The sequence below is a fragment of the Ichthyophthirius multifiliis genome (genome assembly GCF_000220395.1).
Source record: "Ichthyophthirius multifiliis unplaced genomic scaffold scaff_1120509249695, whole genome shotgun sequence".
Taxonomy (NCBI): Eukaryota; Ciliophora; class Oligohymenophorea; order Hymenostomatida; genus Ichthyophthirius; species Ichthyophthirius multifiliis.
In genome coordinates, this window is record NW_004087445.1 from 18,305 (window position 1) to 45,671 (window position 27,367).

At 17.0% G+C, this 27,367-nt stretch overlaps 10 protein-coding genes across 10 annotated transcripts in view, besides 72 other annotated features; 7 read left to right on the forward strand and 3 right to left on the reverse strand. All coding sequences in view use genetic code 6, as the record gives it.

Moving 5' to 3' along the window:
• IMG5_024450 (hypothetical protein) overlaps positions 1-37 on the forward strand; it is a gene marked incomplete at both ends in the record, with an annotated part of 1,076 nt that extends 1,039 nt beyond the window's left edge. Inside the window, one exon of the mRNA XM_004039330.1 lies at positions 1-37. This exon is cut by the window's left edge and continues 68 nt beyond it. Within this exon, the coding sequence (XP_004039378.1) occupies positions 1-37 (37 nt within the window).
• IMG5_024460 (hypothetical protein) overlaps positions 1-756 on the reverse strand; it is a gene marked incomplete at its 5' end in the record, with an annotated part of 790 nt that extends 34 nt beyond the window's left edge. The window contains 4 exons of the mRNA XM_004039331.1: positions 1-161; positions 215-300; positions 354-414; positions 459-756. The exon at positions 1-161 is cut by the window's left edge and continues 34 nt beyond it. Coding sequence (XP_004039379.1) covers positions 88-161; positions 215-300; positions 354-414; positions 459-756 — 519 coding nt within the window. The 3' untranslated portion in view covers positions 1-87. The remainder of the gene's footprint in view (positions 162-214; positions 301-353; positions 415-458) is intronic.
• A 12-nt stretch (positions 757-768) lies between these two features.
• Positions 769-837: a microsatellite.
• Positions 774-858: a microsatellite.
• Positions 775-857: a microsatellite.
• Positions 803-853: a microsatellite.
• A 20-nt stretch (positions 859-878) lies between the features above and the next one.
• Positions 879-971: a microsatellite.
• A 286-nt stretch (positions 972-1,257) lies between these two features.
• On the forward strand, positions 1,258-1,566 carry IMG5_024470 (hypothetical protein; the record flags this gene model as incomplete). The annotated part of the gene is made up of 1 exon (XM_004039332.1): positions 1,258-1,566. The coding sequence occupies one exon, from the start codon at positions 1,258-1,260 to the stop codon at positions 1,564-1,566; it is 309 nt and encodes a 102-aa protein (XP_004039380.1).
• A 170-nt stretch (positions 1,567-1,736) lies between these two features.
• Positions 1,737-1,822: a microsatellite.
• Positions 1,792-1,871: a microsatellite.
• Positions 1,814-1,869: a microsatellite.
• Positions 1,872-2,379: 508 nt separating the features above from the next.
• Positions 2,380-2,404: a microsatellite.
• A 379-nt stretch (positions 2,405-2,783) lies between these two features.
• Positions 2,784-2,817: a microsatellite.
• A 389-nt stretch (positions 2,818-3,206) lies between these two features.
• Positions 3,207-3,261: a microsatellite.
• A 302-nt stretch (positions 3,262-3,563) lies between these two features.
• Positions 3,564-3,588: a microsatellite.
• Positions 3,588-3,638: a microsatellite.
• Positions 3,603-3,653: a microsatellite.
• Positions 3,654-3,790: 137 nt separating this feature from the next.
• On the forward strand, positions 3,791-6,302 carry IMG5_024480 (hypothetical protein; the record flags this gene model as incomplete). Its single annotated transcript, XM_004039333.1, has 5 exons — positions 3,791-3,920; positions 4,907-5,153; positions 5,481-5,566; positions 5,857-5,898; positions 5,998-6,302. The coding sequence occupies 5 exons, from the start codon at positions 3,791-3,793 to the stop codon at positions 6,300-6,302; spliced, it is 810 nt and encodes a 269-aa protein (XP_004039381.1).
• Positions 3,925-3,973: a microsatellite.
• Positions 3,928-4,020: a microsatellite.
• Positions 4,790-4,897: a microsatellite.
• Positions 5,900-5,982: a microsatellite.
• Positions 6,303-6,724: 422 nt separating the features above from the next.
• Positions 6,725-6,785: a microsatellite.
• Positions 6,786-6,826: 41 nt separating this feature from the next.
• Positions 6,827-6,884: a microsatellite.
• Positions 6,885-6,936: 52 nt separating this feature from the next.
• Positions 6,937-7,082: a microsatellite.
• Positions 6,960-7,007: a microsatellite.
• Positions 7,021-7,089: a microsatellite.
• Positions 7,022-7,097: a microsatellite.
• Positions 7,044-7,089: a microsatellite.
• Positions 7,098-7,322: 225 nt separating the features above from the next.
• Positions 7,323-7,364: a microsatellite.
• Positions 7,365-7,769: 405 nt separating this feature from the next.
• Positions 7,770-7,817: a microsatellite.
• Positions 7,772-7,810: a microsatellite.
• A 23-nt stretch (positions 7,818-7,840) lies between the features above and the next one.
• Positions 7,841-7,883: a microsatellite.
• An 863-nt stretch (positions 7,884-8,746) lies between these two features.
• Positions 8,747-10,273, forward strand: IMG5_024490 (kinesin motor domain protein; the record flags this gene model as incomplete). Its single annotated transcript, XM_004039334.1, has 4 exons — positions 8,747-8,867; positions 8,938-9,027; positions 9,239-9,351; positions 9,442-10,273. 4 exons carry the CDS (start codon positions 8,747-8,749, stop codon positions 9,709-9,711), a joined length of 594 nt encoding a protein of 197 aa, XP_004039382.1. The 3' UTR covers positions 9,712-10,273.
• Positions 9,084-9,185: a microsatellite.
• Positions 9,128-9,215: a microsatellite.
• Positions 9,133-9,219: a microsatellite.
• Positions 10,274-12,378: 2,105 nt separating the features above from the next.
• Positions 12,379-12,957, reverse strand: IMG5_024500 (protein kinase domain protein; the record flags this gene model as incomplete). The annotated part of the gene is made up of 2 exons (XM_004039335.1): positions 12,379-12,393; positions 12,619-12,957. The coding sequence occupies 2 exons, from the start codon at positions 12,955-12,957 to the stop codon at positions 12,379-12,381; spliced, it is 354 nt and encodes a 117-aa protein (XP_004039383.1).
• Positions 12,405-12,513: a microsatellite.
• Positions 12,958-13,393: 436 nt separating the features above from the next.
• Positions 13,394-13,440: a microsatellite.
• A 748-nt stretch (positions 13,441-14,188) lies between these two features.
• Positions 14,189-14,237: a microsatellite.
• Positions 14,193-14,288: a microsatellite.
• A 640-nt stretch (positions 14,289-14,928) lies between these two features.
• Positions 14,929-14,998: a microsatellite.
• Positions 14,929-15,009: a microsatellite.
• An 828-nt stretch (positions 15,010-15,837) lies between these two features.
• Positions 15,838-15,874: a microsatellite.
• Positions 15,875-15,986: 112 nt separating this feature from the next.
• Positions 15,987-16,118: a microsatellite.
• Positions 16,119-16,136: 18 nt separating this feature from the next.
• IMG5_024510 (hypothetical protein) lies at positions 16,137-17,387 on the forward strand (the record flags this gene model as incomplete). The annotated part of the gene is made up of 5 exons (XM_004039336.1): positions 16,137-16,288; positions 16,347-16,545; positions 16,601-16,935; positions 17,050-17,278; positions 17,346-17,387. 5 exons carry the CDS (start codon positions 16,137-16,139, stop codon positions 17,385-17,387), a joined length of 957 nt encoding a protein of 318 aa, XP_004039384.1.
• Positions 16,979-17,047: a microsatellite.
• Positions 16,982-17,047: a microsatellite.
• Positions 16,990-17,047: a microsatellite.
• Positions 17,280-17,323: a microsatellite.
• Positions 17,284-17,323: a microsatellite.
• Positions 17,288-17,329: a microsatellite.
• A 14-nt stretch (positions 17,388-17,401) lies between the features above and the next one.
• Positions 17,402-17,432: a microsatellite.
• Positions 17,433-17,566: 134 nt separating this feature from the next.
• Positions 17,567-21,263, forward strand: IMG5_024520 (splicing factor subunit 3, putative; the record flags this gene model as incomplete). Its single annotated transcript, XM_004039337.1, has 5 exons — positions 17,567-18,098; positions 18,206-19,109; positions 19,352-19,383; positions 19,856-20,506; positions 20,620-21,263. The coding sequence occupies 5 exons, from the start codon at positions 17,567-17,569 to the stop codon at positions 21,261-21,263; spliced, it is 2,763 nt and encodes a 920-aa protein (XP_004039385.1).
• Positions 18,466-18,515: a microsatellite.
• Positions 19,721-19,752: a microsatellite.
• Positions 20,533-20,578: a microsatellite.
• Positions 20,533-20,614: a microsatellite.
• A 57-nt stretch (positions 21,264-21,320) lies between the features above and the next one.
• Positions 21,321-21,367: a microsatellite.
• Positions 21,368-21,616: 249 nt separating this feature from the next.
• Positions 21,617-21,708: a microsatellite.
• Positions 21,617-21,715: a microsatellite.
• Positions 21,676-21,708: a microsatellite.
• On the forward strand, positions 21,676-24,674 carry IMG5_024530 (protein kinase domain protein; the record flags this gene model as incomplete). Its single annotated transcript, XM_004039338.1, has 8 exons — positions 21,676-21,928; positions 21,982-22,081; positions 22,203-22,709; positions 22,874-23,181; positions 23,260-23,699; positions 23,876-24,254; positions 24,305-24,480; positions 24,579-24,674. The coding sequence occupies exons 3-8, from the start codon at positions 22,510-22,512 to the stop codon at positions 24,672-24,674; spliced, it is 1,599 nt and encodes a 532-aa protein (XP_004039386.1). The 5' UTR covers positions 21,676-21,928; positions 21,982-22,081; positions 22,203-22,509.
• Positions 22,083-22,166: a microsatellite.
• Positions 22,096-22,176: a microsatellite.
• Positions 22,096-22,177: a microsatellite.
• Positions 22,100-22,177: a microsatellite.
• Positions 22,747-22,788: a microsatellite.
• Positions 22,755-22,846: a microsatellite.
• Positions 23,617-23,690: a microsatellite.
• Positions 23,904-23,970: a microsatellite.
• Positions 23,904-23,980: a microsatellite.
• Positions 24,491-24,553: a microsatellite.
• Positions 24,675-24,794: 120 nt separating the features above from the next.
• On the reverse strand, positions 24,795-26,672 carry IMG5_024540 (hypothetical protein; the record flags this gene model as incomplete). The annotated part of the gene is made up of 2 exons (XM_004039339.1): positions 24,795-25,555; positions 25,667-26,672. The coding sequence occupies 2 exons, from the start codon at positions 26,670-26,672 to the stop codon at positions 24,795-24,797; spliced, it is 1,767 nt and encodes a 588-aa protein (XP_004039387.1).
• Positions 25,722-25,793: a microsatellite.
• A 136-nt stretch (positions 26,673-26,808) lies between the features above and the next one.
• Positions 26,809-26,866: a microsatellite.
• Positions 26,867-26,885: 19 nt separating this feature from the next.
• Positions 26,886-26,927: a microsatellite.
• Positions 26,886-26,948: a microsatellite.
• Positions 26,909-26,950: a microsatellite.
• A 255-nt stretch (positions 26,951-27,205) lies between these two features.
• Positions 27,206-27,258: a microsatellite.
• A 30-nt stretch (positions 27,259-27,288) lies between these two features.
• Positions 27,289-27,323: a microsatellite.
• Positions 27,324-27,367: the final 44 nt, after the last annotated feature.

Here is a 27,367-nt window from a genome sequence, read left to right on the forward strand (position 1 = left end):
CTACAAAAAGAAAAATAAAAAATATATATTTAATTGAGATAAATAACCATTTCAATATATATCATATTTAAATTTTATTTATTTTATTCAATAAACATTTCCTTCAAATCTTTACTTGAACCAATTAATGCATTCTTCCTTTGTAATTTTTTGATTGTTTCCTTTTAAAATATAAACAATTTAAATTATTTAATTTACAATAAAAAATAAATACCAAGTCTTGTACATCTTCTTCTTCTTCTAGCAACTCTGTTTCCTGGTCTTTCGAGTACAATATAGAAATCCATACCGAAAATACCACTAGGGAAAACAAAAAAAAATACATTTAATTAAAACAAAATAAATAAGTTTACGTGTAAGGATCATATTTCATTCCCAAATCAATATGTTCTTAAATACCAAAACCGAAATTACCTAATTAGCAAATTATATTTATATATATATATTGAAAATATTACCAGTTTTTGAAAAGTTTTTTTTTCTTAATTCCATTTCTTTAACTCTTAATCCTCTTTCGAGAATGTCTTAAGCTTTATCACCTCTAATGGTAACATGGGTTGCCATTTTTTCGTTTCTTTTGATACCAAATGATCTAATGGTATATCTGGCTCTAGAGAAGCATGGTTCTTATCCAGATAAATCCTTTAATACTTTTGCAGCTTTTGTAAGTTTATCACCAGATTCACCAACACAGCAATTAATAACTAATTTTGCAATTCTAATTTCTCTCATTTTATTTTCTTATTGATTAGACATTTTTCTTCGTCCTTTTTTTTTATTTTTATTTTTTTCTTATTTAATATTTATTTTTAGTTTTATTTTTTTTTTATTTATTTTATATCTTTTATTATTTTTATTAATAAACATATTAAAGAGAAATATATATATATATATATATTAATATATATATATATATATATATATTTTTATATATTAATATATATATATATATATGAATATATATATATATACTCATTTATTTTTGCGAATATTCTAAATATTAATATATTATATTGGAAATTTGCCTTTTATTTTATTTAATAATATAAAAATCGCCTTTTTTATAAAAACAATATAATTCTTTTTTAAATATAAAAATTATTAAAATAAAACAGAAAAATTGGAACATGTACTTAAAATTGTTAAAATCTAAAAGAAATAGATTAAGAATATAAATAAATAGAAATCTATTCCAAATATAAAAAATCGACCTAAAAGCAAGAAAACCCAATAATTAAAAAAAACCATATATAAAAAATGAATTAAAATTATATAAACTCATTAAAATTAGATACTTTGTAGAAAAAAAAACGAGTTTAAATCAAAATAAACAAAAGATAGCAGCAATAAATCCAATAAAGTTTAAATAAAAGTATAAAATATGGGCCTATTACATTAGATATAAATGTAGTTTATGAAGGCAAATGGTTAGATGAAATGAAGGACGGTTTCGAATCAATTACATGGTTTGATGATTTAAAATATATAGGCTAATGGAAATTAGATAAAATGTCTGGAAAAGGAAGAATTATTCACACCAATGGAAACTATTATGAAGGCGAATGACATAACAATAAAGAAAATGGAAACGGAACTTATTAAAATATAAACGGAAATAAATATGAATGTAATTGGAAAAATGATTAAAAAGTTACACAAAATATAAAAAAATATATATATGTATTAATTAATAAATTTAAATATATTAATATTTAAATATAATATAAAAAAATTCAAAAAAATATATATATTTTTATATATATTAAAAATGTAAATAATAAATATAACTTTTATTATATATATATTTTAAAAAATATATATATATATATATATATATATATATATATATATATATATATATATATATATTAAAAAAAGTATTGAATTGGTACTGAAGAATGGATTTAAGTGTGTAAATATATAGGATAGTATTAGAATAATCTTAAGCATGGATATGGTAAATTATAATTTTAAGACGTATCCTTTTTTGAGTGGAATTTTAGTAATAATATTATTGAAGGGTAATGTATTTATCACTGGCCAGATTGTAAAATATAAAATGGAGAATTTAAAGATAGCATAATTAATCGAAACGGTATAATTTAGTGGCCGGATGGTAAATAATACATTGGGGAATATAAAACGATAAAAAGCATGGATATGGGGCATTTAAATATCCCAATGTGATTAAATATTGTTGAAATTTGCTAGATGGGAAATAACATGGTTTCGGTACATTTTATAATAACTAAAATGCTAAGTCCTACGGTGAATGGAAAAACGGAATCCATATAAAGTGGTTAGATAAATAATAAACTAAAATTTTAATAGATAAAGGAGTATTAAAAGATTGAAAAATAAAAACTATATTTTCCTTTGAAAAAAAAAAAAAAAAAAAAAAAAATTATTTATTCTTTGTAAATATATATATATATATATTAATTATAAAATATCTTAAACCACAAAAATATTATATATTAGACATATTTGGTTATAAATAATTAATTAAAATATAACTTTTTGTCTTTAATGTACCTCGAAAATAGCCCTAAATATAATAAAGTTTAATAAAAACACTAAATAAGAAAACTAACCAAATAGGAATTATATTGAAATGAATTAATATTCAGGTTTTTCCTAAATAAAGTCTATGTAACTAAAAAAAATTAGATCTATTTTGTAATTATACTTCCATATATACATTTGTAGTGAGTTAGTTCTTTTTTTTTGAAAAAATGACGATTATTAATTTTTTGTTGAAATTAGAAAATTAAAAAACGCTCTATTATTTATTTATTAGTATTATTTATTTGATTATTAAAACCAAAAAAGGATTAATAAAATAAATTAATATTTTTAAATTAATAATTAATATTTATTTATAAAAATACCAAAAAACAAAAAAGATCTTTCTTTTATATTAAAATATGGAAGAATTTAATAATTTACAATTTAATTAAGAAAAAGAAATAAAACGAAAATAAAACGAAATTTCTGCCAAAACAAAAGAACTTTAACAATTAAACAAAAAACTCGAGGAAAAAAAGAATCTTATAAACCGAATAAGTGAAAAAAAAATAATCTCTAAAAAGAAATAACTGATATAAAGAAAAACCATGATAAACTAAAAGAAAAAGCGGAATCTAGCTAAAATAAAAACATAAATTAATTCAAATAAAATAACAAAAAAAAGTCAAAACTAATAAATATATATATATATATATATATATAATAAAATATAATTATATAAATTTATATATAAAGGAAGAAGATGACGATATAGAAGAATTCTAAGCAAAACTATAAGATAAAATAGATTTTAATATCGAAAATTATTTCAGTTAGGTCGAAAAAGCAATAAAAAATGAACTTTCTGAATAATAACAAAAGGTTTCTTTATGTTTTTAATAAGGAGATGGTTTAGATACTGCTCCATCTAAAATAAAAGCTGTTTGTATAAAAACAAAGTACCGAATTCTAAATAAATGAATATATAATAAGTAGAAAATGATGTAAAACATATATAAAAAATAAAACTTATAATTTTTATATATAAATATATTAAAAAAAAAAAAAAAAAAAAAAAAATATAATATATATATATATATATAAATTATAATAAATAAATATATATATATTTAAAAATAAAATATCACACGAATAATATATAAAGAATCCTCCAATTAACACTTTTAGAATTCTAAAAAAAACGAAGATAATTGAATTAAAATTATGCGCAATTAAATTCTGGAATATAAAATAAATAAGACAATTAGATAAATTTGAAAAAATGGACTATTACGGTTAAAATCAATATTCCTTTAATGCATATTAAGTTGGAAACGAAATGTCATATAAATAGAAATTGGATTAAAATGTGCTAATTTTACCTTCAGATTTAGTTTTAGTTGATGGAAATAGTAAATATATATATATATATATATATATATATATATATATATTTATATATATAATTATATTTATTTAAATATTTTTTATTTATAAATATATTTATATTTAATTAAAAGATGATTAGTAAGTATATGAAGATAATATGGAAATAGATTAAATTTTTTAAAGGCAAACTGAATAAAAATATGCTGTTTTAGTATTGAAATTAAAAACTGAATCTGAAAATAAAGAATTAAATTAATAAGAAATTGAAGAAAATGAAAACCCAAATGAAAAAAAAATGAAGAATTTAAAAAATAATTAGGAGATAATATATAATATAAATAAAAAAATCCACTTCTAAAATCTTATGAAAAGTTCTTTTAGTAAATTCCTTTATTAAAGGTCTATTTTTCCTTCAATATATAGGATATTTAAAATAAAAGTAAATATTTAAATGAAATAGGACTTAAAGTAGATGATTATAGTTGTTTTATTCTTGTTTTGTTTATTATTTTGGTCATATTAGTTATATTTTAGATTAATTAAGTACAAAATTTAGTCGTTTTTTACCAACATGCTTCAAATATTCTTTATTATTGTGATATTGAAAATAAAAAAACTAATACAAGTTTCGTAGATATCAATTAATTTGACGATTTAAGACAGTATTTTATTTCGTCTGAATTCGCTAAATAAATTTTCGATTAAAATTCACAAATTCGAAAAAATTATATGGTAATAGGTAAACAAAACAAAAAATAGAAATATAAAAAAAATAACGAAATTATCATTATTTTATATATATATTATTATTAAAATTTAAAACATGGAGATATAATAACTATTTAAGTTTTTTTAAAAAATTAAGATTTATAAAAAAAAAAAATATTAAAATTATATATATACATATATATATATATATATATATATATATATATATATTTATTATTATATATATTTATTATTATATATATTTATTTATATATATCTATATTACATATATTTAAAAAAGGATCTATGAGATTAAGATAATAAAGGACAAAAGAAATGACATGTCCAATCTTTCTAAGGTATCAAGAATAGTTATCTTAAAAAAACTATAATATAAAATGCTATTATCCGAAATACGATAAATCTTCAAAACAAAGAGAAAACATAAACTACGGTTTAGAATCTTATGAAAAATATCGAAATGCATTTGAAGCTAAATCTCTAGTGGAAGAAACTGTTGGAAAATTCGGTACATATGACGGGAGTGGGTACATATATGATATTTCAAATAAAATAGACGAAAGGGCATTTAATAATACCATATAAGAGATGTTTGAGAATAACATATTGAACCATAATAGTATAAGAACGATTTTTTTAACTATAAATATGATGAATATTAATGATGGTATTTTCATTTATATAAATTTAATGATAGAAAATACATAGTTTGGTCTTTTTCCTACATATTAAATTAAAGTTTTCTAAAATTACGACCAAAAATGTAGTGAAGATTTAAAGATTTTTTTTGGAACAGCTTTAACTTTATTTTATTTATTGTAAATATTAAATTTTAGTATTTATTATATATTCAGTCTCTAAGGAATATTAAATATACTAATTTAAGTCTTTCTTTATTTAGGAGTTACCTGCGGATGTAAATTAGAAGGAGCTATTTAAAGTAAAGAATTTTCAGTAAATGTTCCAGATGATTAATTTTTAGATTATGGAAATTAAGTTTAAATTTATGATAATATGATTATGTATAATAATATATATATATATTTATATATAGATATACTTTTATTATTAATTAAAATATTAAAAGGTATTTTAGCTTATGTTTTGCTACGCTTTTAATAAGAATGCTTTTCTTTTTAACTTTTTATTAAGCTTTTAGAAAAATAATATATACTATTTAACATGGTTTGATTTAACTTTTAATTGCTTTTTCTATTCTTTTTTTGATAGTTTCAGGGTTAGCTTTAGTATTTTATACTATATGGGGATAACGTATATAAATATATATATATATATATATATATATATATATATATATTATTATATATATTATTATATATATATATTTTTATATATGCTTAATATTTTTAGATTTAAAACAAGCTCAATCTTATATTTAATCCTTTTTTTCAATTTTTTTACTTATTATTGGAACTTTTGATTATTCGAAATAACATTTTGATATTTCTAATATTATTTTTTAGGCCATTATTTTATTTATGGTTAGTTTCTTTATAATTAATATTATTACTGTCATTTATATTGACGAGTTTAGATAAATATAACTATTTTATGGAAACAAAGAAAATTTAAAATTTACATTTTTATAAAAAGTTAATTGGTTTTTGTCCTTTTTACCTGATGAAGCTTTGAAATATTTAAAGATTATTAAATGAAAAATTTTATATATAATTGTAAAAAAAATACTAACTAATTTTTAAAAAAACTCATTTTTTTAATTCATGTTGTTTTTTATTTATTATCCAAAATATTTTTTTATTAATTTTTTATAAAATTGTATATTTTATATACTATATAAAAAAATATTAAAAAAATGCTATTTTATAAATTAAAAAACTCAATACAATATTATAATATAGCAATTAAATACTAAAAAAAAAAATTAAAGTATTATATAAATGCATTATAAAATTATAATAAGTGTAAAACTGTAAAATTGCATTTAAATATTTTAAATAAATTATAAATCAATCTAAAATAAATTAATTATTTATGAATATCAATATATACATTATCTTTAAATGAAAAAGTTAAATATGTAATTTGGAAAAAATATAATGATTATTATTATTTAGGGAAAAAAGAAAATTAAACTTAAAAATAAAAATAAGGATAAAAAATAAAATTAAAACTAAAAATCATTATAATAAATATATAAAATTTATATATTTTATCAATAAAAAATATAATACTAACTATATTTATAAAATAAATTAAAAATATAATAATAAATAAAATTAAAGATATATTTTAGAAAATTTATTTATTTAAAAAAGAATACATATTCATATAATAAAAACATAAATAAAGATAATAATATAATAAATTTAATGAAAAAATAATATAAATAATTAATAAAATATATAAAGAACTAAATAAAATAGAAAAAAATAATCAAAAAAAAATTATAATAATAAAAAAAATAAAAAAAATAATAATAAACTAATAAATTTGGTAAATTCTGCTACAAATTATAAAACATATTCAACAGCACTACTTATTCCGATAACTGTTACTTTTCCGTAATGATTCAAAGGTATTTAATTCTGGTTTAAATGGTTCTGGAGGTTGTAGATCTATTTACATTAATTGTTGAAGAATTGTACTATTATCTCTAGTTTTAATCAGACATTTTTTTGTTTCAATAGTCTGCTTTTATTTTCTAAAAATAATCAATTAATAATATTAATAATAATAATAATAATTATTATATTAATTATTAAATAAATAATTTAGTATTAAAATTTATATTAATATAAATAAAAATAATTTATATTTTAACAATAATTTTATAATATAAAATTAATAATAATTTTTATTTTAAATATTTAAAATTTTTTATTTTCTAAATTTAATAAAAATATTTATAATTTTCTATTAAGATAATTAATTAATAATGAATAATGTTTTTCTAAAAGATAAAATAAATTTTTATAAATTCATATATATTAAATCAAAACATTAATATCTGTTTATATAAATATGTATATTTAATGAATATTTATGAAATAAATAAATTTAAATAAAAGAATATAGCATTATAATTTATTAAGTTTTTTTAATTTTCTTATATTTTTATTTATTATAAATTTCTTTTTAAAAAGAAATAATAAAATATATAAATTTTTTTATAAATTATTTTTTATATATATTTTTTTTAAATAAATTATAACAAAATTAAAATAAAATTATAAATATAAACAAATAATATAATAATAAATATTATAAACAAATAAAATTAGCAATATTTACGATTTAGATATATATACATAATTATTTTAAACAATAAAAAAAAGAATTAAATGTAAATTAAAAATAAATTCTTTTAATTAAAAAAATGAAGTAACTTTTTTTTAATTCATAACAAAGATCAAGAAAATAAAAAATTAATTTTAAAGTCTTCAATTTCAACGAAATATTAAATTTTAATAACATGCCTAGTTTATTATATTTTAGATAAATTAAATACACCAAAAAATTTCTAAATCTTAAATTAAAATAAAAAAATTAGTAATAAAATATGTTTCTTTTTTTTTTTTTTTTGTTAATTATTTTTATACTTTTTTTTATATTTTATTTTTTGAAGGGGGTTTTTTAGAATTTTAAAAAAATTCAAAAATTAAATTTAAATAAAAATTGTTTATTTAGATAAAAAAATAAAAATAAAATTAATTTTTTTTTAAAAAAAATATTTTTATATTTTAAAGTTTAAATTTATAAATTTATCAATTTAATATAATTTTATAATTATGGAATAATTTTTAAAAGCTTTTTTATATTTTTTTTTATAAAAAAATATATTTTTTTATTTTTATTTCTTTTATAATTAAAAAAAATTTAAATTTCAAATTGAAAAAAAAAAACTAATTTAAAGTAATTATTATTATATTATTTTATAATAAGGTAATTAAAAAAAAAAAAAGACAATTAAAAAGAGGTTTTTTCATATAATAAAAAGCTTATAAAATAAATAAAACAAAAACATTTTTTAATTATAAAATTCAATTTCTTATCCATTTTAAATAATAAATAGCTTGAGTAAATATATAGTATATATTTATATAATATAAACAATAAATAATAGAAAAAAAGAAAGAAAATGCAAGAAAACATTTAAACATACGTAAGAGTAAGACCTTTATAAGACCAAGAAAGAATAATTGACATAATGGATGACAAGCAAATAATGATTCAAAGAACAACCGAAACTTTTTAATTTGGTACAATTAAATATAAAAGCGTAGAAAAAACATACTTAATTTTTATTATTAAAAAAATAAAATAAAAAAGAAAGTGTGTTTAATGAAGAAATTAATAATATCTAAATTTTCTAATAAATATGTACATAAAATATTACAAATTGTTTTGAAGGAAAAAATGGTATTTTATAAAATAAATAAAAAATAAAGTATATATATATAGTTTTAAGAAATATGTATATAATAAAATAATAATAAAATTATATGATTACATAATTATAAAATAATATAATTATATAATTATATAATTATATAATTATATAAATATTTAAATATATATATATTAAAATATTTATATATATTTATATATTTAAATTTTTTTTCTTTTAAAGTATGTATATTTTCTTATGGATAAACCTCCTCAGGAAAAACATTTACAATGAAAGGCACAAAGGAATCTCCTGGTTTGATTCCATAATCTATAGCCTTTATATTTGAAAAAATAGTTAAAATAACATAAATAAATTAATATATTTAAATATAAAAAAGAAATAAGACACTTTAAACTAAATATAAATAAAAATTTAATTTTTAGAAATATATAATGAGACAATTATAGACTTATTAAACACTCAACAATAAAACATTGATATAAGAGAAAATTACAGTAAAGGAATATTTTTATAAAATCTAAGTGAATAAATAGCCGAAACTGAAGAAAAAGCTTAAGATATATACTCGGAAGGAGAATCTAACCGAAAATTTGCCGAAACTTCATAAAATACTCAATCAAGTCGTTCCCATGTAATTTTTAGAATTAATTTTGAAATTCGAAATTCTAATAAAACCTTATATTCTGTTTTGAATTTGATAGATTTAGCCGGAAGTGAGAATATTTAAAAGAATTTTAATTAAACTATGAAAGATAATAAAATGAAAATCGAAGGTGTTAATATAAATAAGTCTTTATTAGCCTTATCTAATGTAATTAATTAATTAAGTTAAAATAAATAATAGTATATTAATTTTAGAGATTCGAAACTTACTCGAATTCTATAGCCGTGTTTAGGCGGAAACTCTAAAACTTTGATTATTTGTACTATTAATCCTAGTGCACTTAATTATTAAGAGACTAGAGATACTCTTAATTTCGGAAAAAACGCTGGAGCGATTAAAAATAACCTTTAAGTTAATTAAAAAAAAGATGAAAAAATTAATTTAAATAATAGTATTTAAATTGAAATTATTAAAGAAAATTTAATACTGAAAGAAAAAATAGATGAAATGGAAAAAACCATTAAATAAAAAGATAATTAAATGGATATTTTTTTAGAAAAAGAAAAGATTCAAAATGAAATTAACGAAAAAAACTGCGAAAAAATACTTCATTATAAAGAAGAAATTTAAGATTTAAAAAATGAAATTCAAAAATTAAAAGAAGTCAATCTAAATCTTAAAAAAGATAATGAAACGTAAAATATATATAATCAATATATATTTAAAAAAAAAAAAAAAATATATAGAATAAGAGAATTAGTATAAGGATAAAATTTCAATTAATAATAATTAATGTTAGAAATATAATAAAAAGAAGACGCTTAATAATAATTAAAATTAATGTAAATGACATTTGACGAAATGCAAAATTAAGGCTTAAAACTTACTTTTTAATTACAGGAAACATAAGAATAACTAGCAGCAAAAATACAAGAAAATTAAGTACTTATTTAATAAATATAAGAGTTTAAAAATTAAAAAAAAGAGAAAATAATTTTAGAAGAAAATAAAAATATTAATAACTAAATTCTTTAAATACAAAGGTTTTATCCAGAAGATAATGATATTTATTCTCTCAAAATTCAAAGTTATAATTTAAATAAATAACTTTAGTAAAGTAGAGAAATATAAGAATTGAATATTAAATTAAATATTTAAGAAGAATAGTTAGTAAGAGCTAATTTCAAAATAACTGAGTTACAATAATAATTAATTAATTTAAGATTAATAAAACAAGATAATAATGAAGATTTGTATTATTCATTTATATATATTTTATTAATTATAAAAAAAGAAAATCTGTTTATTCTGAAGATCTTGATAGCAATTAAGAAAATATATAAAAAAGATAAAAAAAGACGAATATGTAAAATATTTATATAAATATAAAATAATTATATATATTTATTTATATATATATATATATATTTTACAATATTTTATATTTAAATTTAATTATTATTTAATAAAATTTAGAATTATGTAAAGAAAAGAATCAACAATGAAGTTGATCATATGGCTTTAAAAAGAGAAATCGTTTCTTTATAAAAAAAAGTTAATACTATTTAATCTTTATGTGAATAATAAAAAATTAAACTTATTCAAAGTATAAATATATATTATTTTCTTAAATATAATTTAATATATATATATATAGAAATAGAATAAATTAAATACCTTAATTAAATAAGATTTAATCTTGAAAATAGATTAATTTAAAATGGAATTACAACTGAAGATATATGTTAATGATTAAAATTTATAATAAAAAAATAATATTATTTATTCTGTAATTTATAATATATATATAATTATGTTTATTTATATTTTTAATATTTTCTTCACAATAAAAATTTAAATATACTATTTTTTTAATTAAATATATTTCCTTTATATTCTATAAGTTTATATATTTTTATAAATAATTATATTTCTCTAAAATATATATAAATATGTATTTTTTACTTATTTAAATTTAAAAAATAAACAAATCTCACAAAAATTAATTAAGTCTTTAAACTAAAATCTGAAAATATTACTAAGATTTGATATAGTTAGTTTTTTCTAAATGAAATTACTCAAAATTAAAGTCCTAATTACAATCTTTAAATTATTTAATAATAATCATATCTATAATATAGCTACAAGAAATAAGAATATTATAAAAAAAATCTTAGTTTTCTATACTTTCGAATGCTAATTTTGGCTACACTGTATTTAGTATTTTATTTGCTAGTTTTTTTGATTGAAAATTGACATAATATTCTAAATGTTCTATATCGTTTTATGTTAATTCTTTTTTTTCTATTAAAAAACCTAAATTATTTTCGTTTTAAATTTCCTTTAAAGATCCATTTAATTAAACTATTCCATAAAAGTCGTCATATATAATCTTTATTTATTTATTTTTAAAAAAAAGAAGTATATAGATTTAAAGATTAATTTTATTACTTAATAAAATTCGTGTTCTTTTTTTATACTATTTCTAACAGCAATTAATCTTTAACTGTTTTTGAACAAATCATTTTTTTATCTTTCATATTCATTTACTAACTTTAATAGTTTTTAAGAAAATTTCAATACATTTAAATTTATAAAAAACACAAATTTATCATATTTGCTTTCTTTTCCACTATTTATTTTATTCTCTTTATATTTTGTAACTAAATCAACACAAACAAAATGCTTAAAATTTAAATAATTTCTAGTTTATAATAACTCATTAAAAATTTTGTCTTCATTAAAGCTTTAAATTTCATTGATTCTCATTCTAAAAAATAAATATTATATATAAATATATATACCTATATATAAATAAATATATAATATATATATATATATATATATATATTTATATATATATTTAAATATTTATGTATAAATATATATACTTTTCCCCTAATCCAAATTACCCAAAAAGTTCTTCCCAATTCAATCTATTTTCTTCTTATGTTTAAAGCATTTATTTTATCATATTTTAAGTTTTTTGGCTTACTTTTTTTACTGTATTAAATACTATTGGTTTTGTAAAAATATTTATAAGTAATTATTATTCGTTTCTACACCCCGGCCAAGGTACTTCTCCGTATAATAATTCATATAAAATGATTCCTAAAGACCACATATCACATTTAGTTCCATAAGGTTTTCTCGATAAAATTAAAGGGTCCATATACATTGGTGACCCGACACAAGAAACAAGCAATTTATCTGATTTATAATCTACATCTTTTGCAAATCCGAAATCTGCAATTTTAAAAACTCCATCATTTATTAATATATTCGCAGGTTTTAAATCTCTATGTATTATTCCGGAAGTATATAATTCTTTCATCCCTTATAAAATCTAAGTGAATATGCCTAATACTTATTCTTCAGTTAAATTATGATTATTGCTTTTCATATAAAATTTTAAATCTCCGTCTTTACAATATTCTGTTATTATATATATGCCTTCTTTTGCCTATATTATATCTTTGAATTTTACTATGTTTTTATGGTTAAATCTTTTTAATATTTCTATTTCGCTAATTAATGATTTTTTGAGGTATTTATCATTTTTAAATATATCAGAATCTATAATTTTTATTGCTATTTTTTACTTCGTATTGGTATCTATCCCTTCATATACTTTTCCGAAAGAACCTTCGCCTAAAACATGTCTTTATTTGTATTAATAATGCTTTATTTGTTTTGTTTAATCCATAGTTATGATTTTTAATTAATTAATTATTGTTTTTTATTTGTTTTAATAAAAATATCATAAAAACAAGTTTTTTTTATTTTTATTTTTAAGTATTTTATATTTTAATTTTTATTTTAAAAAAAAGTTTTTAAATTTTTTGTATTTTTTTAAAAAAAAAACACAATTTATTTATTTTTTTTAAAGAAAAAAAAAAAAAATCAATTAAAAATATATTATGGCTTTTTTTATACTATTATTAATAAAATTTTAATATAAAATCAAATTATAGTAAATTTAATATTTTTAAATATATATTTATTTATTTTAATATGAAAAAAAAAAATAAGAAATTATCTAATTTAAATTCTTTCTTTTATTTTTATAATATAATTTTAATTTTTTTAGGATTTTTAAATAATATTAATTATAAAAGAAAAAAAGACTCTAGTTTTTTTTATAAATATAATCAAAATTATTTTTTTACAAGATAAAACATTTTTAATTTTATTCAAATAATACTTTAAAAGAAAAATGTTTATTATTTAAATATCCAATGTTTTTTTAAAAGAAAATAAAATGTTTTTAATTTTTGTTTTTATAAAAATATTATAATTCTTATTAAATAATAACATTAAAGTATATTAAATATTGTTTAATAATAAAAAAAATGAATTAAAATTAAATAAGGTTAGGAAAATAAATTTATTCTTTGGATAAAGAAAATATCCTTAATAGCAATATGAAATTCTTGATATTTATAAGTAGTTTGAAATGAGATATTCTCACACCTTTTTTTTGTTTAAAATAATTAATATATATAAAATATATAAAAATTAATAAATTAAAGTATTGATTAATACTAATGGTAGTAAATAACATAAAAAATATAGATAAATATATATAATAAAAATATTATATATATATATATATATATATATACATTTTTATATTTTCATATTTATACATATATATTTATATATGTTTTTTTTTTAATTAATATAAAATTATAATCTAAAACAAGCATTTTCTATTTAATTTTTTTTCAATAAACTTACAAACTATATTGTATTTTTAATTATTCTCCATCCCAATCTTTTATATTATTTTAAGTATAGAACTCAACATTATGTTTTCCTACTATTTTTGGTGCAATTTATATAATTTTTATATCTTTTTCTTTTCCTTCTTTAATTCCTCCTTAAATAACTATTTGTTGTCCACTATAGCATCCTTAATTACACTAAAAAACAATATCATTCAAAAAAGGGTTTTATCCTATATTTTTTAAAGTATATTGAACTTAATACCCTTAATTTTACTAAACAGTAATATCATAAAGTGGAAATTTTTTAAACTAAAAAAAATAAAAGTTTTTATCATTATTACATTAATTAATTTATTTTTAATTATTTAAAGGTTATATTTAATTATATCCGAAGCTAAATTAATTTTTCAACTATGTCTAATTATTTTTAACAACGTTATTTTAATATAGCATTTTCGAATGTAAAACTATACTATTAGTTAATTCCTATTAAACACCAATTATTTTATTCTAAATAGATGTACTAGAAGGTATATTATCTGATTCTATATAATAAAAAATTAATAAATAAATAAATATATATATATATATATATATATATATATATATATATATATATTTATATATATATATATTTATATATATTTTTATTTATACTTAATGTGCTGTAATTTATATTTCTTACTGAAGCGCGTTTAAAATCATAACTTACTTATTTATGTTTTATGAAAGGATGATTATGCTGAGTTCTTAACTTTTTTTAACAGGAATCACAAAAATCAGTGCTTTAGCATATTAGGCATTCATATCGGATATTTTCAATGTTGTTTTTGCATGAATTACATATATAATTAAAAGATTGTGACTATTTATTTGGGTTCTAATATTGAAATTGTTGTATTATATTTTTTATGCTTTAGTCATTATCAATTTGAAGTTTTGGATATTTTTAATGGATTGACTTTGCTAATATATAAGTAGATATATAGTCAATTAAATCTTATTATAGAGATTCTGGTTAGTTTTTGGTATTCATTTTTTTATAATATATTATGATTTAATATATTAAAATATAAGTAATTAATTTTATTTATTTTTTAGAAAATATCTATTCTAATTTATTAAAGTTTTTTTTTAAAAAATAAATATTATAAAAATAAGTAAAGTTTGTATTTATTATATTATTTATATAGAAAATAATAAATAGGTAATTTTTTTAATTAAACACAATAAAATTAATATATTATATTAATTTTATTTAGATAATAATAAATAAATAAAATTAAATATATTTTTATTAAAAACTTAAATCATTAATAATAGTAATCATGTTAATAAATAATATATAATTTCAATAAAATGTATTTATTTATATTTATTTTATTTTTTAAAAAAAAATATATATTTAATAAATATATATTTTAATTTATTATGTTTCTTTCTTAAAAGTATTTAATATCTATAATTATTAAAAAAAAAAAAACATATATATATATATATATATATATATATATATATATAAAACATTATTATATTATAATTATATTTTTTTTTTTAAAAAAAAAAATAATAAATATTTTAAATTAATATTTTTTTAAACAAAAACAAATATTAATATAATAAGCAAATTAAAATATATATATATATATATATATATATATATATATATTTTATATATATATATATATATATATATATATTATTTCCTAAAAAAAAAAATATATATACATACATACATTACATATATATATATATATATATATATTATTTAAAAAAAAAAAAAATGGAAGTCGAATGTATTTCAGATGATTCATAAAAATTCCTTTAAAAGTTTAAAATATTAGATAATATAGGTGAAGGTACATATGGAAAAGTATATAAAGCCCAAGATATAAATACAAAAGAAATAGTTGCATTAAAAAAATACTAACACCAGTAATTAAAAAAAAATAACATTTAAAATTAATAACTCCAAAAAAACAACAAAGTTAAGAGAAGACGGTATTCCAAGTTCTGCACTAAGAGAAATATCATTACTAAAAGAAATAAATCACCCAAATGTAGTATCTTTAAAAGACATAATAATAAAAGAAAACAATTTATATTTAGCATTCGAATATGCCGAAAATGACCTTAAAAAATTTATAGATACAAAAACTTCAAACGAATACATAGATCCATTAACAATAAAAGTTTTTTTTTTTATTTAAACAAATAAAATTAAATAATACAAAAAAATATATATAGAAAATAATCTATTAAATATTAAGAGGAGTAGCCGCTTGTCACACTAGACGAATAATGCATAGAGATTTAAAGCCTTAAAATATATTAATAGATAAAAATGGAACTGTAAAAATAGCTGACTTTGGACTTTCGAGGACATTTTCAATGCCCATAAGGCCTTATACACATAATGTAATAACTTTATGGTATAGACCTCCTGAAATTTTATTAGGGGCACTCGAATATTCAACACCTGTAGATGTTTGGTCTGTAGGTTGTATTTTATTTGAATTAATTACTAAAATACCTTTGTTTTAAGGACAATGTGAAATCGAATAGATTTTTAAGATATTCTAGTAATTATTTATTTTAAATATAAAAAAGGCAATTTATACATAAATATATATAGTTATATATTTATAAATATATATATATATATTTATATATTTATTTATTTATATATTTATAAGGGTTTTAGGTACACCAAGTGAAAATGAGTGGCCGGGAATTAGTGAATTAAAAGATTATAAGAGTACTTTTCCAAGATTTAAATAATAAAAATTAGGAGATATTATTATGGAAACTATGAAAAAATACGATTTTTCATATGAAGTAGATATTGCAATAGTTGATCTTTTAAATAGAATGTTAATATATGATCCTTCTAAAAGAATTACTGCTAAATCTTGTCTTAATCATGTATTTATATATATATTTATATATATATATATATATATATTTATACTATTTTTTAATAAAAACATAGCCTTATTTTAATGATATTGTTAATTATTTTAAAAATAAATGAAAATAATAATAAAAATATATATATATATATATATATATATATATAATTATCAGTAAATTAACACCTAAATATATATATATATATATATTTTTTGAATAATATCATAATTTATTTAGTTATTTAAAATAATATATATATATATATATTATCTAGACAAAAAAAAAAAATAAAAAACAAAAATGTCCTCTAATTGGTTAGAATAAACAAGATTATGCTACGAATCTATCGAATTACTTGACAAAGTAATAATTGATCTTCTTTTCGAAAAACTAGATAATCCAAAAGACCAAGTAATAATTGACAATAAAGTCCGTAATATAATTGAAATGAAATAAAGTAAATGTCTAGACCTTTTAATCCTAATAAACGATACAGATGGTGCCAAAAACGAGGAAATGTAAATCCTATCTGGCCAAAAAAGCCTAACAGCAGGTTCTAGGTAACCTGATGTATGGTTTAATTTCTAATAGAGGTTAAAAGATATAAAAGAATTCCATAAAAAATACCAAAATTCCACTATATAATAAATAGATAAAGAATTTTATTTAAAAAATGTATTTGCACCCCCATATAGTGAGCCTAAATTTACGGCTGATGAAGGAAATGGAAAATATGTAGATATGAACGTACTTTATTAAGAGTTTTTGAACTTCGATTTAAAAAAAAGAATGTGGCTTTAAACGAAGAATATCATATAGGAGATTATGCTTGGTATTTAGAAAAATTTGATTAATTTCATGAAATTCCTTTAACACTGAAAATTAAAAAATATTCCAAATATAAAGAATATCTAAAAAATTTAATAAATTATTTAAAAGATTTCTTCCTAAAAGTATAACCTTTAACAGATTTCTAGATTATAGAAAAATAAATTGAATAAGATTTTGAATATAGATGGAAAGAAGGAACAGTAAATGGTTGGGAAAAAACAGATTTTGAAGAAAAAAACTAAGACGAAAGATTATTTTGTTAGGCTTGTTAGAGATTGTTTAAAAATGAAAGTATATTTGTACATCATTTAGAAGGAAAAAAACATAAGAAAAACGCAAAAATAAATGAAAAATATGATTAAAAAATAAATAATAATAATAATAATAATAATAATAATAATAATAATAATAATAATAACAATTACAACTATAATAATAACGAAGATGATTCTAAAAAAGAAACTCTCGCTAAATTAGAAAGCTTTTCAATAGGTTTAAAGTAACAATTATCTGAAATTATCTAAGAAACAATAAATCAAGTTAAAAAGAGATAAACAAGAACCTATTAAGAAATCGAAGCCGAAAATACAATGGAAAAAGTAAACAATGTATAATCCGAATCCGAAGATGATGAAATGCCTTATAATCCTAAAAATGTACCATTAGGTCCTGATGGTAAACCTATACCTTATTGGCTTTATAAATTACATGGTTTAGGAATCGAATATAAGTGTGAAATTTGTGGAAACTTCAGTTATTGGGGTAGAAGGGCTTTCGAAAAACACTTCAATGAATGGAGACATTCATATGGTATGAAGTGTTTAAAAATACCTAATACTGTACATTTTAAAGAAATTACATCTACTAAAGATGCTCTTGCATTGCATCATAAACTTAGTATGGAGAGTGAGTATGCGTAGTTTAATATAGAAACGGAAGAGGAGTTCGAAGATTCGGAAGGGAATATTCTTAATAAAAAAACTTATAATGATCTTAAGAAATAAGGATTATTGTGAGATTTTTTTATTTTTTTTTTATTTAAATAAATATTTATTTTTAATATATATTTTTTTATTTTTTTTTTTATAAAAATAAAAATAAATATAAAATTATTTTTAGTTTTTTATTTTTAAATTATTAAAAAAGATAATTTAAAGTGATAATCTTTATGATTTTTTTAAAAATATATGTATTTAAATTATTATTATTATTATTTTTAAAATTTTCTTTTATATATTTAATTCATATTAATAGTCAAAAGACTGCCATACTAGTAAAGTAGTTAGGTTATTTTTTTAGTCAATTAAATACTTATTTTCTATAATTAACTAGATCTAAGTAAAATTAATAACTCAAACAAAAACTAAAGAATAAAATTATAATTATAAATGATATTTTTATATATATAATATCAAAAATAAATAAATATTAAAAACGAAACTATTAATTATATTATTTTATTTAATTTTATTAATAATTCTTATAAATATTTTAATTAATTAGAAGCGTTTTAATTTGTTCGTTTTTTAAAATAAATCTATGCCGTTTTTAACTTAATATGAGAAATAATATAAAAATTAATAAAGGAATTTTTTCTCAAAAAAAATAAAAAATAAAAAAATAATATATATATATATATATATATATATATATATTTAAAAAACAAAAAAAAAACAATAAAAACAATAAATTTCAATATATATTTGACCCTATCCCAAAAAATAAATAATAAAATGAACAATCTATATATTATTTTAGTCTTAACATTATTTATATCATAAATTAAATCAAATGAAACCGAATTAATTGAAGGTATTAAATTAATCTAAATGAAAACAGCCTATGTAATAGACGACATTTTATAATTCCTTAAATCTATGGAAATATAAGTATAAAATGAAATTTAACACACAGACGAAGAAATAGTCCGTAAAACAAATGAATACACACAAGAAATTTCCATATTAGAAAAAGAAGATTAAGAAAAAAAAGTCAAATGTTTAGAGTACTAAAATGATTTAAAAGAAGTAGAAGAATAATATAATAAACTATAAGAATATATTCTTTGGTTAGAACAAAAAATTAGCAATAATAACTTAAAAATAGAAGATTATCATAATGAAAGATGTGAAGCTCATCAAATGTGGATTGAATTTTTAAGAACATCTCAAAATATGGTTAATTTCCTTGAGTTTTTGAAAGAAGCAGTTTCTAATTATTCTTTTATTTAAATTAGTAAAATAAACGCAGTATTAGCAAGATATAAAAACGACGATAATGAATTTGGAATTCCTACAAGTGAAAAATTAACAGTTATGCTATTAGAATTATAATAACTAAATTTAAAAGAAGATTCTGAAAAATATTCGGATGTAGCCTAGTCATTAAATAAAGAACGTTTGAGAACAGGTAAGAATTACATATTAGAAATAAAAATATATATAAATATATTTTTATATAATATTATATATATATATATATTTATTTTAATATTTTATAATATATTCATATATTTATATTAGATGAGGAAATCGGTGTCGGACATATAGATAATGATAAAGATTATATTGATTTAGAGAAATTTTAAGGAGAAGACAGAAGAAATGTTAAATATTACAAAGAATAACTTATTGAATTAATTGAAAAAATGGAACATAATATAAAAAAATAAATCTAAACAAGAATAGACGAAGAAATAAAACTTAATGACGATATTGCTGAATTCATTATTATCCTCGAAAAGGAACTTAGGACATTAAACAAAGAACTTTAAGAACAAAAAGAAGTCAATGAAAATATAAAAAGTATTATTTCCAATTTAAAGTCTTTACTTGAAGAATGTGATAGCCATACTAGTTCATATACTGTAAAAATTTATGAAATAAAGAAACAACTCGAATATTATATTAGCTCTAAAAATACTTATAAGCAAAGTTTAGTAGTTGAATATGGTGAGATCAAAGAAATAACTAAACTTTATGAATAAAATATTGCATAAACTGGTATTTAATATAAAGCCCATTATGATGATATTATTAACACTAATTATGCTAATCCTAATGCTTAGCTTTATGATAGATAATTACTTAATTAATATGATTCTTATAGAAATCCAGAAGATTTAGAATAAAAAGTATAAGGTGTTATAAATGTTTAATAACCTTGATTTCTTAAAAAAAAAAAAAAAAAAAAAATTATTTTATTATTTTTTTTCTAAATATATTTTTATTTTATTTTATTTTATTTAATTTTTTTTTTTTTTTTTCTTTTTTCTTATTAATATTCAATTTACGGTATTAGTATTTTTTTTCCATATATATATATATAAATATATATTTTTTTTTTTATTTTTTTTATAATAATTTAATTTACAGTATTAATAAATAATATATAAAAAAAAAGACATAAAATTAAATAAACTATATTTTTTTAATTTTTTTTTCTTATTAAAAATATATTGTTTCCTTTTTAAGTATTTTTTATTTATAATAATAAATTTATCTTCCTTCTCTCTCTTTTAAAAAAACAAAAAAAACAAAAAAAAATTCAAAAAAACTCAAAATAATCCAAAAAACCCTAAAAACAAAAAAAAACAAATAAAAACAAAAAAACAAAAAATACATATGTCAGATCCATACACTTAATAATATAAAGAATTAGAAGTAATTGGCAGAGGAAGTTTTGGTAATAAAGAAAAAAAAAAACTAAAATATACAAAAAATAGGATGTGCTATTTTAGTATAAGAAATATCAACAGGATAAATGTATATAGCCAAAAAATGCGCTTTATAAGGTTTAAAATAAAAAGAATAGGAATCTGCAAAACAAGAAGTAAACTACAAAAAATTATCAAAGAATATAATATATATAAATAAACAATTTAGGCCGAATTACTAAAAAGCTTAAAACATCCTAATATTGTCGCATATAAAGATTCCTTTATAATAAATAACAATTTGATAATATTGATGGAATATTGTGAAGGTATAAATAACTAAATAAATATATAAATATAAATATAAATAAATATAAATATATATATATATATATATATTTATATATAAATATATTTATATATATTTTTATTCTTTTTTTATTTATATAGAGGGTGATTTAGCGTATCATATAAAACGAAAATCAAAAAAACAAGAATTATTTGCAGAAAAAGTCATATTAAATTGGTTCATATAAATAGGACTAGCATTAATATATATCCATGATCGAAAAATACTCCATAGGGATTTAAAAACATCCAATATATTCCTTAACTCAAACGGAACAGTAAAAATAGGAGATTTTGGTATTTCTAAAGTACTTGAAAACACCTAAGATTAAGCATCAACAGTAGTAGGAACTCCGTAAAATCCTATCTAAAAAAACTCTAAAAAAATAATTAAAAAAAAAGGTATTATATGAGTCCAGAAGTATGCGAAAGTAAGCCATATAGTCAAAAATCAGATGTATGGGCCTTAGGGTGTATTTTATATGAATTATGTACATTAAAACATGCATTTAATTCAAATAATTTATTAGGATTAGTATATAAAATTGTAAAGGAATAAGTTGACGATATTCCTTCTTTGTATTCAAAAAATATTTAAATATTGACTAAGTAATGAAAAAATAAATTTATATAAATTAATAGATTAAAATAAAATATAAATATAAATATAAATATAAATATATATATATTTATATTTATTATTTAAATTTAAATTTTTATATATTAATAATATACATATATTTATATTTATATATCATTATATATATGTGAAGGATTATGTTAATAAAAGATGACAACGAAAGACCTATTATAAGAGAATTATTCGCTTAGCCTTTTTTAATAAAAAGCGTATAAGAATTTATAGAATCGGAAGGAAAAAATGTAGAATAGTCAGCAATTCCAGTTCGTAAAACAAAAACTCATAAGAAAAAAAAAGAAAGTGATGATGAAGATCAAGAATAAGATGTTACATAGAAAGAAAAAAAGTTATAATTTGATATAGGAGACACCATTTAATCTAATAATGAAACAAAAATTAATTAAGAATTCACAATAGGGAACACTATTTAATCAAATAATAGTAATTTTACAATTGGAAATACTATATAATCAAATAATGGAAATAATATCACTATTGGAAATACAGTAAATTCTATAGGAAATGTCACATAATAAAAGAATTTAACAACAAAAGAAAAACTAATGCTAAAAAAATAAATGGAAAGCGATTTAAAGGCATAATAATTAAAAATGGCAGTAAGAGAAAATGCTAATTAAATAAATTTAGCAAAATAAAGGAAATAATAAGAATTAAATCATCATATAACAAATAATAATAATCGTAGTGTTTAATAAACTAATTTATATATTACTTAAATAAATAAATAAGATTAAAATTATTAGTTGTAAAAACACCAATAGAGTTAGTTGTATCAAACTACTACTGGAAATTTCTATAGTAATAACAATAATGTAAACAGTAATAATTTTTATTAAACAGGAATAAATTATAACAAATAATAATAAAATAATATTAATAATAATAATAATAATAATAATAATAATAATAATAATAATAATAATAATAATTACGATAGTGTAGGTTACTTAGGAAATTAATTTTCTAATATGTATCTTACTTAAAATGAATCAAATTAATATAATCCTTCTCACTTTGAAATTAGTTAATAAGTAATATAATTTTACTTTTTTTTAAATACATTTTTTTACATATTTATTTTTTTATAATTTTTTTCTTATGTTTATATTTTAAGTAATAAAATTATTATTAAATGATTTCCGAATAAAAATAAAAATAATAATAAGAATAATAATTAAAATCATAAAAAATACCATAATAATAATAATATTATAAAAATCCTTATGATGAAAGACCACTAAATGTAAATAATACAATTAACAATAAAAATTATGAGAGCGAAATGGATGAATATAATGATGATTATGAAGAATATATTAGTGATGAAGATATAGACAATAAAACAAAAACATTTTCTTTGACAAAAACTGCACATAGATTAACTTAAAAAGCTTCAGATGCAGATTTAATAGATGTTATTTCCTAATATAAAAATATACTTAATAATAATGTAATACCATAAAAAGAATAACACAAGGATAATAATCTAGATAGTATATATATAAAAATAATATTTATTTTATCTATTATTAAAAAATAATAGTAATTGCTGAATAATCAGGAGAATATGTGCCTATGACTCCATTATCAAAAAATAATGTTGATACGAAAATAGAAAGTTTAAAAAAAAAAGTTATAGATGCTATGGGATAAGACATGTATGAAAAAGCTTATAAATATTTAAAGTAAAATAGAGAAATAGGGACTAATGATTCTGAAGTATAAATAAATATAATATATATATAAATATATATATATATATATATATATATATATATATATATATATATATTTTTTATTAAAAATTATATAATTAGATATAAGTCCAATTAATAAATATTTTGGGAAAAAAGAACTATAATAAATGCTTTGAAATCGATTAAATTATTTTTATGGAGACCTAAAAAAAATGAATTATATTTAAAAAATTCACTTTTTAGTGTTTTTTTTTTAAATAAAATAAAATTAAATATAGTTTTGATAATATATATATATATATATTCTTTTTATAACTAAGAAAATATCCCTTTTTTTCATTTTTTTTATATTTATTAATTATCAGATTACATTATATTAGGAATTTCTTCATTATTCGTTTCTTATATGTAAAATTTATTTTTTACTTCCATTTTTTATTATTAGTTACATGTATAAATTTTATATACAATAAAGATTAAAATAGCCACAAAAATTAAAATTAAAAACGAATAAAAAACTAAAAAAATATGTTTTTTTTTTTTTTATTTATTATTAACAAAAAAAAAATTACTTTTATTTTTTTATTAATCTATATTTATAATTTCATTTTATTTTTATTCCTATTATTTTAAAATATTTAATTTTTCTTAAAATTTTTAAACTTGTTTAATAAACTAAATATCTTATACTGTCTTTTTAATTTAAATACTATTTAAGTTCATTAAATTACTCGAAATTTTCTCTTAACTGCAATTAGATTCTGTAAAATGTAATTTTTTATTTTATCTATCAAATAAAATATCATAATTTTTCATAAAAGGGCCTCCTAAATATGTCTTATCCTCAGAAACCCCATAAAAGGCAAATTAATAAAGATTTCTATTTTTTTCATCAGGATGAACAAATAAATATGACTCACCTCCAAGTTTAATTTTAACATTATTTTCAAATTCAAATTCAAAAAAAGGAAAACTATTAAAAAAATCTATTAACCGAGGATAATACTAAAAATCGTATAAAAACTTAGTTTAATAATTATCATTACTATATTTACCACCACATTTTTAGCAATTTTCATTTATATGTTTTACAAGTGCTCTTTAAAAAAAAAGACAATATATATTTCATAAAAACTATTAGAATAAATATAAAAAAATATATATGTATTACTAAACAACTTTTGAAGAACTATAAATAATAGTAGTACCGGAATCTACAATAGCTTTTGGGATTTTTTCAATAATTTTGATTCCATTCATCTTTATATATATATATATATCTATATATAAATATATATATATATATATATATATATATATATATACATATATATAATAAAAAAAACATACTTATATACTCAAAACATCTACTGTATATTATTTTTAACTATCTTTGTAAGAAATAACTTAGGTTTTAGCATTTTACTTATGTAATTCGTAGTTATATCCTCCAATACTCATGTAGCCTCCTTCTCTTTAATTTAAGCAAAGTGAAAACGCTAAAATTTCTTAATTTTTTGAATGTTATTAAAATATATTTTCCACTAAATTCGGCGGAATTTATAAATTATTCGTATCTGGTCCTAAACCTAGAATTCCGTTCGGTTCTTATAATTAAAATGCTTAACTTTCAACATCAGTGCATCCGAAAACGGTCTTAACTCCTTCATGTTTAATATATTATATATAATTTTCATTATTGTAATCATATTTTTCCATTTAATCTCCCAAAACTACAATGTCTTCGGCCAAAAAGCCATTAAGCTCCGAACCATCTGCAAAACCACTTTCCCATTAGCATTTTTTATCACCTTATTTTAAATTACATTTACATTTAAAATTCATTTATTAATTCCCATTACAAGTCAAAAAGGAAAAAGTAAGAGAATTTTCAAAATTAAAATTTGGATTTTCATGCTTCTATGAACAACTCTTACATCCTTTACATGGAAAAGATAATCTATTACTCCCTGTATCTACTATTACGGATTATTTTTAAGGGGGAACACCAACATATATATCAGCCCAATATATAAGCTTTTCGGTGCTGCCTTTTAACTTTATTGTATGAATTCGCTCATAATAATACTCAGTGAAATTATAAACTTGTTTTATATTTCCAGATTCGTCTAAATATTAGAATTCGGTATTTTATTCGAAAGTTTTATTTATTATAGTTAATATTATTAGTAAATTAAATATGGATATTTTCATTTATTGGTATAAATATTTTGATGAAAAAAGTATATTTTTTAATTTATATAATAAAAAATATAAACTATAAAAATTTATTTTAAAATCTTAAAAGAAATAGTAAAATAGATATATATTATTATTAAATATAAATATGAATTAAATATATTGATTTTATATATAAATATATAATGGTTTTATTAAATTAAATATAAAAATCAAAAATAAAAAAAAATTAATATTAATTATATATATTAATATTTAAATATTATATATATTTAAATAATTAATTTATATTTTTTGTAATAATAAAATAAAAAAAAAAAATTAAATATATAAACTTTATAAAAATATAATCATTTTCAATTTTTATTAAAAATAAAGAAAATATAATTAATTAGAAAATAATTAAAAATTAATATAATATATTTAAATTTTTTAGAAAAAATAAATATATAAAATATTTAAATTACTAAGAATACAAAATATAGATATATATAATCATCAATAAATATTATTAAATTTGTTTATTAAAGAAAATCATAATTAAGTAAATATATATATTATAAATATATATATATATATATATATATATATATATATATATTTTATATACAATATTTTCAATCTTTCTTAATTATTTTTTATTAATTTTATTTTTTGTTTATTTTAAATAAAAAAAAATAATAATTAAAGTAAATAGGTAAAAATTTTAA